This window comes from Hemibagrus wyckioides, linkage group LG19 (genome assembly GCF_019097595.1).
Source record: "Hemibagrus wyckioides isolate EC202008001 linkage group LG19, SWU_Hwy_1.0, whole genome shotgun sequence".
In the NCBI taxonomy this organism is placed as follows: domain Eukaryota; kingdom Metazoa; phylum Chordata; class Actinopteri; order Siluriformes; family Bagridae; genus Hemibagrus; species Hemibagrus wyckioides.
The window spans coordinates 20,439,188-20,455,000 of NC_080728.1; the positions used below are offsets into that span (position 1 = coordinate 20,439,188).

The window sequence follows — 15,813 nt, forward strand, 5'->3', positions numbered from 1 at the left end:
TATAGGTACAAAGTAAAAATACATATTTAACACACAATCACGTTACAGTTAGAACAGGTTTATTTCTCGAAAAGTCCTTCAATTTTCACAGGTTTAAAACATTTGCATCTGTTACAACAGTCAGGAATGTGGCCAATAACAAAAGCAAAAACAAAAACTTTTGTTTCAAAGAAGTGTCATAATTACTTAGCAGAAATAGCAACTGACACTACTCTCATGCACATAATTAATAGCCATAACCATCACTCAGTCAATCAAATGCACTTTCGTGATGCTTTTAACCAAACCATTTGTAACCTTTCACCTGCAGTTGCAAAGTGCTGTGTGTGCAGCAGGATTGCAAGAACAATTATAATTGTTATAAGAACAGTTATAGTGGATTAGTCTGAGCATAAGGCATTTAAAAACCTCTGTGGAACTGCACCGCGTGTTTTTTTCCTATTAACACAATAATAGCAAGAACAAAAAAAATAACCATTTCAAAAAAGTGCCATAATGACTTAACAATGGCAACAATAGCAACTGACACTACTACAACTTTTCAACGAACTCTTCAATAATTGCACTAACTCAACAGGAGATTTTTTACAGTTTGGAGTCTTGGGGGAGTTTGTTCTCTCCCAGCCAAAGCATCACTCTCTGGATGAAGTTTAACGTGTTTCTCATGGCCCTTGGGTATTCAAGGTGGAGAGCATAAGACAGGCCAAACAAAAGGCAAAGTACTTGTGGTAGGTTTGTGAGATTTTCCATCACAATACCTCCTTCCAGAATGATGGCAGTTGATAGTGGGTTTAAGTGGAGATGACTTGAAGACACAGGTGCATCTTCACCGACAACAGTCAGCAAGCCAACAGTCACCTGTGCCCAGCCCTCATTGTCGTTTGAATCCTGTGTGACACAAAAACTCCATTACAACAGTGAAATATTATCTATCTGTCCTGCCTACACAGCCTTCAAGTCTTGTTCATTAATTTTTCATTAATTTCACTGCATCAACACATGGGCCATGGATAATTTTACTGTACACAAAAAGATCCCTGCTGCCAATCTTCCACCCCTGTCACCCAGCTGGATTGAACCCAGGACATTCTTGCTGTGAGGGACCCGAACTACCCAATGCACCACTGTGCTCCCTTCTAGTACTGAACTCACAGGGACATATTCCATATTCTTATTTTTCTGTAACTGTGTGAGAACTTACAAAGGCAGTGTTGTAGAAGTTACTCGGATCATCACCAAGTAGTACTGGGAGGCCTCTGAGAACAAGGGTACGTAGTGCTGTCACATCTGGCTTCTAGAGGAAAGAACAAATTAAGTTCAGGATAATACAACATTACAATATGAACACAAAAGTATACATGAAGAGAGTTCCATCTAAATGTATTTTTTGTGGAAATCTCCAAAACTGGTACACAGATTATCAGGAGCAAAGGACCTAGTGTTTTAACAGTACTGCAAGTTGCCAGTTCTTAAAATACAGTATTTATGCTCGTTCAACAAAAAATAACATTAAGAAACCTTTAGAAGACTTACCCCTGAATCAATCTGCTGCACAATTTCAGCTAATTTTTCTCCAACACTTCCTTTCTTGGACTTGAAGATACTGACAAAGCGTGGTGTGAAGTGGTCCAATGCATCAAAAAAGTCATTTTCTAGATTTGTGGTGGCAATCCTGTTGAACTCTGCATATACCTGCAATGCACAGCAAAAAGACACAAAAACATGTGAATAGACTAGGTATTTATTATGGGTGTAAACAAAAAAGCATATAAGTGTCCGTTCTTACTTGTCTCTCGGAAAAAAGGGCAGGCCACCGCTCCTTCAGGGTTTTCACTGGAGGTTCGGTCTCCACAATCTCCCGTCTCCGCAGTGGGAAGGTCTGATCCATCTTTGAAGCAATAACAGTTTCACTGGGGTTCCGTTTTTTCATTTCTTCAACCAGGAGCTTTCTTTCAGCCTCTAGTCCATCTTCATTCTGCCCCTCAGGTAGGTTAGGTAAGTAATTCACCTCATACCTTTTTGGTCTTTTGAGGCCTTTTGTGTGGCAAACTTTATCCCTGTGTTTATTGCAACCTCTGCACATCCAGCTTTTCTCAGTTTAGTGTGATAATTTCCCATTTTGTACATCAAGCTGTTCTTCCAGCCAGAGCACCCATCTGGTGAGCCTGGTTCCCTCAGACAAGGATGTTTTGTTATGAGTGCTACTGCCACAGAATGGCATCGTTCTTCATTTGGATAGGCATCAAATTTGTAGATCTCCTCAGCAAGTTTCTCCAAAATACCATGCTTCATGTCTCTTGGTACATTCAGGTAAGTACGGTCTCGTAAAAACAGAAGATTTGCCTGTCTCAGTCTGAATTCCACATCAACTGGGAAATTTGGAATGTCAAAAAATTCTGGCCATCGCTCTTGTCTTGTTGATGAGCTTGGTGTCAACAGAATCTCTGTATCATCTGAGGAGACTGGGGGTGGAGGTAGGTATCAGTGTCAGTGTCACCAAAGCTATGACCTTGACAGTAGCTTTTGTAGGTGGCAAATCTTGTACATCATCAAGGTTGCAGAGGGAATTATCAAAGTCAGGATCTTCGTACATGAGAGAAAAGTCATCCTTGAGCTTGCATTTTTCTTTAACTATTTTGTAAAGTTCTTCTACTGTTTCTGGTTTCCCATCTAGTGAGACTTTATGTATGTTCTGTTCATTTACAAAAATTCTTAGTTTATAGCGTCCCATGGTCCTAGAGAGAGCAAACATAACCTCAGTGCCAATTTCACATGCAATCATTCAGCATAATATATAACGCTTCAGTATCACATACACATTGCCCTTTATTCGATAGGAGGATAAGGGGAAAGGATCATTTAGATCAAGGTTTTTTGTAAATTCTTAACATTGCGAGTGTCATGCACAACCTTTTTAAAAAAAACTGTGCTTCCCTTCAAAACGCATTGTCCACACATCTACAAGTGGGCCGAAGATTTTTATCATTTGAGGGTAGTGTTCAATAAAATGATGTTTTGGACGAAGTTTGTAGGTTGGAAAGGTTTGCTGCAGTAACTCTCTATGTTCTGAGATTTTGCATTCCAGGAAGTGTGAGGACATCACTATCTCTAGTATATCTTTTAGAAGCATACGTATCTCCCATGCCTGGTCTCCCTCTGGGATATTGTGTCCTATCATCAATGGAAGGAGCCTCAGGAGAGACCAGTTTTCATGGCCATTGCCCCCGATAGTTTTCTTGGAGATGTGAGTCTTTGGAATTATTTGTGGTTGGTCAGCTTTATCAGAAAATGTGTAAGGAAACTGTTTAATGGCCTTATTCAGAGAGTCCAAAGAAATATACTGCTTGGTAACCAAATCCTGAAGACACAGTGACAGTTCTGCTGCACAATACCCTCCAAAAAGTCATGCAGGATGTCAGGTGGAAAACCATCGACCACATGAAAGTGTCTCAGATTTTCACTGAATGGACACCCTCTTTTAACACCATGATGTCTGGCCATAGCAGGGTCATGTACAACATCCTGTACATGTCTGTCATGATTCTCTCTTGTCCTTAAATGGAGTAGACCTGATCTGACCTCCTTATCCTGTATCTCATGTTGCTTACACATACAAAACCGACAGAAGTAATCGGCTGCAAAACTCTCCTGGAATCCTGCCACAGAGTGAGCCCCCAAGTTGTCTGCTGCTACATACAACACAGTGCCTTTAACACTTTCTGCTAGTTGTTCAACATAAACACCATGTTCCTCTAGGGTTGCAAGATCCTGAATGAGGGGACGAAGGATTTCTGCATAGCCATGTTCCTTCGCGGTATTAACTTTACACAAAAGTGCAAGTTGTATGGAGTGCAGAGCTGACCGATATTTGGAATCAAGGTTAGCAATCACCCAATATACTGCGCATAGCTTGTGCTTTTTCTTGGATGTCCCCAATGGATTAGCCACTTCAAAATCATCTATATATAGCCCAAGAGTAATCCTAAACTCTTCTACATTCAAAAGAACATTTTCTTTGACGTGAGAGCCATCTCTGAATGAGAGGTATCCTTCTGATGAAAGAGTCTTTTCGTGCAGCACCTTATCCAAAATATCCTTATTGTTTAACAAAGCTTGCAACATTTTCAGTATGGGAACATACACAAATGAACTACCTCTGCAGAATTCAACTGGCATAACAACTGGAAATTTTTGCTGAAAATAAGATGCTCTCCTGCTAGCTGTTGACAGGGATCCTCCTGTATTGGTGAACTTAAGCAAGACATTACTTTGTGTAACTACACTCACAATATCATTCACTATGGTATCATCCACATCACCACAATGCTGACTGATAATCTTCTGCACTGCACTTTGTATGAGTGGCCTTGAAAGTAAATGGATCTGGTTGATCTGCTGTACAACTTCTTGTACAGCAATTTCAGATATGTGCAGGACTGTCTGCATTTTTAAAAACAGAGCAGCGAGGTTATGTTCTAGCTGAGTTTCCAAGTCCTGTGTGTCACCCAGAGACTCCTCATATTCACACTCAAAGTCATCCTGTGAAGAAACATTCTCTTCTTCGGTCCCCTCATCTGGTTGTTCAATGTTGTGTACTATTCCTGGTTTAAAATGTGGTGTAGTACTCCTACTGTGAATCCTACTTTTGTGTGCATTAAATGTTGAATATACATTGCTCTGAAAATCACAGCCTTCGTACGGACACACAACTCTTTGCTTAAGTTTTAAATGACTGCGCAAGTGTGTGAAAAACTCTGCTTCAGTGCAGGGCTCCATGTATTCACATAAGTGGCAATGGAATGCAGCTGTGGATTTACTTCTTTGCCTGTCTGATCGAGGATGCTAAACAGATAAATGCACTTTGAGTGCATTAAAAGATTTGAGTGTGCACAAGCAATCACCATGAAGACAGGGTATCGGCGGCTGCCGTGTAAAACCACCATGTTTCAGGCGACAGTGTTTCAACAACTGTCCTCTTTTATCTGTGTAAAAAATGCACTGCTTACAGGTCCACTGCATCTGCAATAGGTTATTTTAAAAGGAAAGTTTTAGTGTAATTTTCCACACACAAAGAAAATGTGCACATGTGCAATAATCCATACTTATTAATTCACAATCCATATTTACTCATCAATCAATGTTGTTATTTTATCATGCCACTCTTCTTTGCTTTTACTTTACTATTATCATATTATTATTACTATTATTACTATTCTATTTTTATCATCAGTATTGTAGCATTATATACCATAAAAAGTATTTATGGTATATAGTGCTACATCTGAAACAAAATAGCTATCTTTTAAAGACAGCTATGCTGTTTGGGATGCATGAGAAAAAGAAATAACAGTGTTGCACTGAAACATAAATACACAACTGATTCAGTCATATAACATTAAGGACCTTGCATAAGGATCCGGCTGGATATCACATACGCCCTCTCTGGGATTTGAACCCCGGTCTCTTGTTTCCCGCCGAATTGCAAGTGAAAATTTCGAGGAACCGAGTGTTTCCAGTGTTTCGGGAAGAGTTAACGTTAACCTTCGTTCTCTGGATCTCTCTCTGTTTACATCATACAAACATTCATGTTTTTCCCCCGCTACGTTCAACAAATATCAGCGTAGCGGTCGACAGAAAAAAAGACAGAAAAGGCATTAACACCACGTTAGCCTAGCACTAGCTTAGCGACCGCATTAGCGATGTTAGCTTAGTAATAGTTTAGTACATTTCTAAGACAAAAAGCTCACCAAGACGGTTGGAAGGTCATCTACTCAATATGTTCAGTGGTCGTATCGTCCACTTTTACAGTCACTCCCCACCCCACCCGGTTATGACCGTTTTATTAATTTCTGAGTGGTGTTTCTCTTCTCCCTCTCTCGGAAGAGTACCGGGACAGCCACCAAGACATTTCTCAACTTGTGCAGTGTTTGCTAGCTAAGTTAATATGAAACAAATGATAGCTTGCGTTATAACAGAAGTAGAATGATCAAATTCACACACACTTATTACTTGTTTGATAACTTACCTCACTGTTCTTTACATGAAGAGATCCTCGAATTGCAGTCAAATATGTCGGCACGGTGTCTGGGCGCGAGACTGTCCACTGACTTCTACTGCACATGCGCACATCTGATTGCTTTTAGGATACGTTAGAAAATACTCGCTTCATTCATTTGTTTAAGTCTGCCATTTTGGTGTCTCCTCTGTTTAGTTTTCGAACCTTTTCCTGGCACTACCTTGTAAGTGTTCCTGCTCCATCTGAAGCTTTTCAACCCAGTGGTGTGGTGGAAGATCACACCATTTGAATCACAGGGAATGGTTTGGGTTTTGCTTGGGTCTGTCTAGTCAAAGTGTAATAATCACACTCACTCTGTTCCAGCAACATTATTATTCACTTTTCTAATCTGTGATTGCCCCTTAACTCATTATCAAGCAGAGGATTTACTCTTATTTACCATTATTAACCTTCCTGTTAAAATAATAATAATGTTTTATTTATATAGCACCTTTCTCAAACACAGTGTCATTTAACGATCAGAATTTATGCCAATTACAAGTGGCAATAACTTTGGTTTGAGGATAGACCTTCATTTACTGAATGATGCCTAAAGGATCAAATCACACAACATAATTCTCCCATAGACAGAGACAGCTGCCAATCCATCAGCTCACACACTTACCAGGTCCAGGAGGGTGTGGGGTGTGTTATATGTGCTATAGTTCTTATTCAGTGATGCTAAAGATAAAAAATGTAGCAGACTGCAGATAGTTCCTTTAATGTTTCAGATATCATTGGAAATACATTAAAGAACTTCTGACCTCTGGCATGCACAGCCTTAAAGGGTGACTGTTGTTTGAGTTTGGGGCTGTGGGATGGCCCAGTGGGCAGTGAGTCTTTCATGCTTCTTATGAGTTGGGACATAAGAAGACAGTGATAAATTCTGAATATATCTTGGCATGATCTGCCCTGGTCTGACTGTGATACTATTTATTTATACTAAGACCTAATCTTATGATCGTGATATACTTTGTTTTGTTTTGATGAACATGTGCCAGACATGGACAGTTTCTTCTTCCTTGGAAACTCTTTAAGCCACTTGTGAACACATTAACCACCACGTCTGCTTCTGCTGACGTTTTTTGTTTACCAGTAAATAACACTACACTTACAGCTTTCTTCTCTATAAATCAGCTTCTCTATAAATCAGCTTTCTTCTCTCTAAATCCTCCCTGTTAATCTCAGTAAATTTTGAAGAGTTTTACTATTTAATCACCGTCTCTGAATGGTACTTTGGCAGTCTATTCCCTGAATTCAGCTCAGAGGTGGCGGCAGCAGGGCGTCTCAAGCTTCATCTCTGAGTTAACCTGAAAATTCTTACTGCCAGATAACAGTGACTTAATAAACCTAGTCAACATGGGACTGCACTTCATCCTACAGCATCTGTATAAATCAGGGACTAATGTGAGGCTCCTGTTCAGGGACTTCAGTTCGGCCTTCAGCACCATCGTCCAAACACTCCTCCAGACCAAACTGACCCAGCTCTCTGTTCCTAGCTATATCTGTCAGTTGATCACCAGCTTTCTGACAGATAGGCAACAGCTAGTGAAACTGGGGAAATCCACAACAAACAGCCGTACCATCAGCACTGGTGCCCCCCAGAGTTGCGTCCTCTCTCCACTGCTCTTCTCTCTTTACACCAATGACTGCACCTCTACTGATCCATCTGTCAAGCTCCTGAAATTTACGAACGACACTACAGTCATCGGCCTCATCCAGGATGGTGATGAGCACTGCAAGAACAGTGGAGTCATTCCTGGGCACCACCATCTCTCAGGACCTGAAGTGAGACACTAACATTGACTCCATTGTCAAAAAGGCCCAAAAAAGATTGTACTTTCTTTCAACCTGCCACAGGAGCTGCTAAAACAGTTCTACTCAGCAGTCATTGAGTCTATTCAGTGCAGTTCTATAACTGTCTGGTTTGGCTCAGCTACAAAGTCAGACATTAGAAGACTACAGAGAACAGTTAGGGCAGCTGAAAGGATTATTGGTGCTCCCCTGCCCACCCTTCAAGAACTGTATGCATCCAGAGTGAGGAAAAGAGCTCAGAAAATCACTCTGGACCCCTCACATCCAAGCCATCTCCATTTTGAACTTTTGCCATCTGGCCGGTGCTACAGAGCGCCAAATACTAGGACAGCCAGGCACAAGAACAGTTTCTTCACCCAAGCAATCTACCTCATGAACAGTTAAATGTTCCCCCAATTGTGCAATAAAATATGTGCAATACCAACCCAGTCTCATGCCATTACGTGCAACAGTCACGCAATTTAATCTATTGATTCGTACACACTGACACTAATGGCCCATTTTTTTCGTGACAGACAGCATGACTTTCAAACTAATTCACTTCTATGGGAATTGTCTTTCGTACCTGTAACACGTTTGTGAAGGTTTTTTTAAAATAATTGCCCTACCGAGTAAACAGTGCAAGTAACGTTAATGCAACAAAATGCATCAGTGATAAAGAAAAAAAGTTTAAGCTACTCATGCAGCCGGCTATTATTAAACCACCCAACTTACCAGACGTAGTTTGATGGGTTTTCCCCCCTTCTTCTTCTTCTTCTTCTTCTTCTTCAGTCTTCTTCTTTAGTCTTCTTAGTTTACACCAACGTTTATGGAGCATTACCGCCTCCTAAGGTTTTTGTGTTTGTTTTTTTATTTTTTTATTTATACAAACGTGTTACAGGAACGATTCACTCTATCATCGGGTCCACTATTAACCATCCTGTTACAATAATAATAGTATTTTATTTATGTTGCATCTTTCTCAAAATCAGTGTCACTTAATGATCAAATTTTATGCTAATTAGAAGTAGTAATTAATTTTATTGTTCAAGGATAGACCTTCTGTTACTAAAGGATCAAATCACAAAACATAATCCTCCCATAGACAGAGACAGGTACCAGTTCATCATCTCACACTCTTACCAGGACCAGGAAGGTGTGGGGTGTGGGGGGTGTTATATGTGCTATAGTTCTTAGAGAGGCAGATTCAGTGATGCAGGAAATAAAAAATGTAGCGGACTGCAGTTAGAACCTTTAATGTGTTTCATGTGAAGATTGAAGACTAAACTTTCAAACATGATAGAGATAAAATTAGAATAATAGCCTACATATTAATCCTCACTTAAAGAGAGAGCAGTGAGGAGGAAGTGAGATTTACATTAACAGGACTGAAGAGTTTCATTTCTCCCAGAATAGAGCAGAAATTTCACCAGATGTTCAACTTCCTTCAGTCAAACTCACTGAAGCACAACACACAGCACTGAATCTACAGCTAATCCCACTCTCTCTACACACTGATCATCACTATTAACTGGAATAAAAGAACAGACAACGTCCAAAACTCAGCTTTATTTCAGCAAAAACTACAGGAAGAGCAACAGGACAGTGAAGAGAGTAAAGACAGAAATGTCAGCATTGTGTAGAATTGAAACTCTATTTAGGATGGATGATAAGCAGCTCTATGTTAAACTCTAGCTTGGATCCACTAGCCTTCACACTGACTCTTTCTGAACGTGACTGGATGATTGGCGTTGTTATGGGAGACCTTACAGCTGAACTCCTCCCCCTTTTCCCAGAGGTCTTTGCTGAGGGTCAGGGTGCTGCTGCGGCTGTAACGGCCACTCTTCTCTTCTTCCGCACTGGTCAGAACCCCGGTGTTCACCTGGGAGCCGTCCACTGTCCAGCTCACCAGCGCCCCCTGTGGAGAGTAGCCAGACAGCAGGCAGAGCAGCGAGGCCGATCCTTCAGACAGCTGCAGAGGAGACGGAGGGAGCAGAGACACGGAGGGAGCTGTGGGACCGGCTGGAGAAGAAAAAAAGAATTACTGATGTTTAATAAAGTCTGACTTCATGACTGAGTTTCATTGAGTACTTTATTATTTGACCTCAGTTTCAGTGCAGAGACAAAACAAACATGTTCCACACTGTAATTTATCTGGAAAAATCATTTTTCATAACAAGTCTTATTACTTTATACTTCAAACCTTCAGCATATTTAACTGCAGCAAATACAAATGTAGCTGATTACAGAAATATTCATTGTTTAACACAAACACACACAGCAGCTAACATCTGGATTTTACATCAGCACAAAGTCACTATATTTATTAAATGTTTATTATAGAGTAACTGCAGAGTTATTACATGTTGAATATATAGCAAGTGTGTCATTATTACATATTTAACATCAATTATTGTGTATTTGTTGAATGTTCAAGAACATTTCTATGGGATCTGTTCTGATACTGAAATGTATTCCTCAACACAGCATAATAATACACAATAAAATCAATGATGTCATTCTAAACATAAATAATCTAGTTTAAGTTTATTTATTCATGGAATTAGTAATGAACTAAACTGATTTAGTTTTAAAAAGAAGAAAACACACTTACTGTTCACAATGAGTTTGGAGCCTCCACCAAAAGTCCACCACAGTGATACATTCTAATGAAACCATCGTACAAAAACCTCCATCACACTGCAGTGCACACACACACACACACACACACACACACACACACACACACACACACACACACACACACACACACACACTCTCACACACACACACACACTTTGCATTGGTGGTCCATGCTTCAGTGCTCTGTGAGTGTTTATAGCCCTGTGACTTTAACACTTCATGACTGAGAGCTGCTGCTCAGCAACTTCACCCACAGCAACCATGACTTTGATCAGCGTCTTCATCTGCACACTGGCCCTCTGGACTCAAGGTGAGAGTTTAACATCAACTCACAGCCTCACACACTTCATTTCATACTAATTCTACACCACTTTAGAGCACAGAAACACAATCTATGTTTCTCTTCAGGATCCAGAGGTCAGGTGACTGTGACTCAGACTCCTTCAGTGCAAACTGTTGCTCCAGGAAACACCGTCACCATCAACTGTAGAACCAGTAGCAGTGTGTATGGTGGTAGCTATCTACACTGGTACCTGCAGAAACCTGGAGAAGCTCCTAAACTCCTGATCTACTATGCTACTAGCTTACAGTCAGGGACTCCAGCTCGTTTCAAAGGCAGTGGATCTAATACTGACTTCACTCTGACCATCAGTGGAGTCCAGACTGAAGATACAGGAGATTACTACTGTCAGAGTTACCATGAGATCAGTAGTAGCTCTGTGTTCACACAGTGTTAGAGCGTGGTACAAAAACCTCGGTCAGTGAGAGTACACAGAGAAGCACTGCTGCAGCTGGGAGAGACTGCAGGTGCTGAGGGGGAGGATGTGTGAGGAGTCCACCTTTCTCAGCTGTGGATGAGGTTTTGTTAACATATTAATATATTAGTGATGGTGAAAATCAGACAGAATTTCCTCTGAAACTCTCTTAGGTGCAGCTTAAAGATGAATAACATCAGCACAGTCAGCACCATAAATACACTCCATACACACACACACTTTCAGCTGATCATCATCAGTCCACTACAATGTCTTTTACTCTCTTTGTGGAATTTTTCCTCAATGTGGAACAGCTATGTGTTTTCAACAGGAAGTGGATTATCTCACTATCTACACTCTTAGAAAGAAAAAATAACTAAGAAGGTTTGAGCTAAAGCAACAGCAGCCAGACTTACTCAGTAAAAAAAAACATATTCATTATTTTCTTTTTATACTTTTTGTTCTGTATATAATTTGCCAGTTCTTTATGATTTGCAGTATTACTATTATTATAGCAGTTTTCCTAGTTTTACTTTTATAGACTTCAGATTTTATTATAACTTTAATATCCACATTAGGAATTTTTTAACTGAACATGTCTTAATTATTAACAAACTTCTCTTTATAATCTCTTAAATGAGATTAAACCAGAGAATTATATATAATCATGACAAAAAGGACAGGGTTTTTAAAATATCTCCACAGATGACCCTGAGTTATACAGCAGTTTGTGTGAAACGTCTCAGTGATTCTTTATTTGTAAATAGATGACATTAATAATAAACTCTGTAAAAAATGGGTTTTTGTAGAGAAAACCACTGCATCAGCAGCACAGTCAACAACCTGAGCACTGCAACAACCACACAGAAACTCTGACCAGTCCTGCCTGCTCCTGACCAGTCCCAACCTTCTCCTGATCAAAGTATCTCTAATATCACCCACTCCTACATGAAGTTTAACCCTTCATACCCTCTCTTGCAGAAAGCTGACCAATATTACTGGCTCCTGCAGAATAATTGACCAATCGTGTCCACTGAAGCAGAAACTTTGAGAAATCCCATTCTCTCTTGAAGAACATTTGACCAATTCCATCTGCTCCTGCAGAATAATTAATCATTTCTGCCCACTCCTGCAGAAACGTTGACCAATCCCAGCCATTTCTACAGACAGTTTGACCAATCACCTCCTGCTTCTGTTCAGAGTTTTAATCTCACCTGTTTCTGCAGAAAGAATGACCAATCCCACCTGAGGACTGAAGCACGAAGGAAGCTCAGCACATTTAGTATCTTGTTGTATTTCCTCTGTATTCAGTAAAACTGCTAGGCTCTTGATATATCTTGAATATATCTTGTTACTCTCTGACTTGGGCTCAATCTGACCCTGGGCTTTCTGTGTGATAATATTTGTTCATGACCTCATCGTATGAAGTCCTTTGTTTCGTAGGTGTCTTCATGTTTTCTTTCAGTTGCTGCCTCTGCTCTACTGCTCTCAGATGCTGAAAGAGTTGTCCTTTCATACCCACTTACACTACATGCACCATGTCAGGTAGTCACCATTCTTAATAATATTCAGGCACTTGACCACACAGCATCATTCAGGCTATGAAGCCATCTTCTGTGCCAAACAAAATCTCCCTATCAAACCCGTGAAAGCCCAAAATATCCCAGCTGTCCTGTTACACTGCCTCGTGTACTCCTGTCTGGAGGAACAGGTCTCTGATGGCTGGTTGGAGTACGACTGTTTGACTGAGATTTCAGAATCATCATCTCTGTCACAGCATCTGTTGGAGGACAGGGCACACATATTTGTGTAGATGGCTCATGTTCTAAACCCAGTGATAATACCACCTTGTGTGGATATTCAGTCTGTTCTTTACCTATTATTGTAAATGAAGATCCCTCTATTCCTTTTCTTTCAGCTCAAGCTGCTGAACTTGTTGCTTTAACAAGTGCATGTTGTTTGTTTAAATACGAATTGGTCAAATTTGGCGTACATGTGGATTTAATGCTGCTGATAGTAATCCCATGTCACATGCTGCATTGGTTTCTGATCTTTTAGAGCAGGGGTGTCCAATCTTATCCAGAAAGGGCCGGTGTGGTTGCAGGTTTTCATTCCATCCAAGCACAAGCTACACCTGATTCCAACTGGCTAATCAGCTGTCTGGTTTCTGCTCGGTTAGAATGAAAACCTGAACCCACACCGGCCCTTTGCGGATAAGATTGGACACCCCTGTTTTAGAGGCCTCAATATTACCTAAACATCAAGCTGTCATTAAGGTTAAGGGTCATGACCTAGGAGATTCTGGCTTGTGGTAACTCTCTAGCTGATGAATCAGAAAAATGGGTTCCCAAAGAGGACAAGCCCTCACCTGTTGTGCACAAAACAGTCCCAGTATTTTCTCTGTTTACACACATTTTGACTCCACTAGATATTGACATGTTATTTATCCGAACTCAGACTACAAAACAAGATAGTCTCCAAGTCCACAAGACCGCATTTCACTCCCCTGCTAAGTCTTACCATTTCCTGTGTGTCATTTTCATGGTGTTTCACATGCTGCATGAAGAGGGGTGAATAGAAACATCAACAAACACTTGTCTATTCTCAGTGTTACTAAAACTGCTAAATTGATTCTAGATGTCAATATTTCAATATTGACTGGAATTTTCACATTCCCTAGTTCAGGAATAGTAGAAACAAACAAACAAACAGCCCAAACTGGGCGGAGCTCCTCCCCTCAGTTCTTTGTGAAACTCGTCTGACACCACATTCAACAACTATCTCCCTTTTAGATAATTATGGGCCGTCCATTTCTAACCCCTTGGACTAAAGCTAATGCTGGTGTTTCCTTTTCAGGCGACTTGGAGGTGATTGTCAGCGATTTCACTTAAGCACTAATTTAGACATTAAACAGTGTGCATGCTAATGTCTCTGCCTCTCTCCCTCTTCTCACAGAGCAGCCGACTCACCCTTTTTCTCCCAGTTTATGCTGTTCTAGTAAAAATCCTCATCTCTCCTCACAAGGATCTTCAGAGACAGAAGAGACTCAGCAATCAAGCATTCCTCAGAGCGCTTCACCTCATCTCACCTTTTCACATACACATAGAGAAAACCCATGTATTAGCTTTTACACATGTCTGATAATCTGACCAGGACTAGGAATGTTAACGTTCCTAGACATTTTTTTAGACTCTTTGGTTATTCTAGAACTTGCTCACACTGTGATCCTGATAGACTGATAAACTCAGCCTTTGCTTATAATAAGTGATTCAACAAAAACATGTTTATTATACTCTTAGTAGGGGTCTTCTGCTCCTCTGTCTGCAGTCTTATGCCTCAGCAGCAGCGTGGTGGAAACATGGCATGTGCTTTTTCTTCAGAAAATACTCACGATTTATCTGACATTCCTAATATATAATGGATTTTGTATTCCATTTGACCTTTTCTGTTGTTATCGTGTATTTTTCAGTGCATTTCTGCTTGCAGTTGGTGAACCGTATGTGCCCTCGTCAACAACACTTATGTAGCACTTCCACTCAACACAACATAGTAGGTCTTGCTTCTTGCTGAATAGGACCAACCTCTGACCTCTGACCACCTTCTGACCTCTGGCATGCATGGCCTTAAAGGGTGACTGTTGTTTGAGTTTGGGGCTGTGAGATGGTCCAGTGGGCAGTGAGACTGTCTTTGATGCTTCTTAAGAGTTGGGACATACATCTTATGATCATGATATTTTGTTTTGATAAACATGTGCTGGACATGGACAGTTTCTTCTTCCATAATGTAGAAAATGCTTTTTATAATCAACTCTCCAAACCTCCACTGAACACTTTAACCTCCACATCTGTTTCTGCTGATGTTTTGTTTTGTTTTCCAGTAGATAACACTGTATATTATATCTTTCTTCTGTATAAATTCTCACTGTTAATCTCAGTAAATTTTGAAAAGTTTTAGTATTCAGTCACTGTCTCTCTGTGGTTCTATGGCAGTCTCTCTCTGAATTCAGCTCAGAGGTAGCAGCAGCAAGGCGGTTCAGGCTTCTTCTCCAAGTAAACCTGAAAATTCTTACTGGTTTGTAGGTGTTCCTGCTCCATCTGTAGCTGTTCTGTAGGTGTATCTGTACACCCAGTGGTGTGGTGGTAGATCACACGTCTAGAAACACGGAGATTCCTGGTTTGGGTTTTGCTTGGGTCTGTCTAGTCAAAGTGGATTAATCACGTTCACACTGTTCCTGCAACCTTATTATTTACTTCAATAAACCCTGATTTCCCCTTCACTCATTATCAGGAGATTTACTCTTCCATTAAGTTCACTATTATCTTTCCTGTTAAAATAATAAGTGTTTTATTTATGTTGCACCTTTCTCAAAATCAGTGTCATTTATTGATCAGATTTTATGCTAATTAGAAGGAGTAATTAATTTTCTGCTTCAAGGATAAACCTTCCATTACTAAAGGATCAAATCACAAAACATAATCCTCCCATAGACAGAGACAGGTACCAGTTCATCATCTCACACTCTTACCAGGACCAGGAAGGTGTGGGGTGTGGGGGGTGTTATATGTG

General features: G+C 40.4%; 1 gene segment (V, D, J or C); it reads left to right on the forward strand.

The window, feature by feature from the left end:
* The first annotated feature begins 10,711 nt into the window (after window positions 1–10,711).
* LOC131369767 (immunoglobulin kappa variable 1-39-like) lies at window positions 10,712–15,163 on the forward strand. The segment is given in 2 exon segments: window positions 10,712–10,802; window positions 10,901–15,163. Coding segments are annotated over 2 exon segments (420 nt in total).
* The last annotated feature ends 650 nt before the right edge of the window (window positions 15,164–15,813 follow it).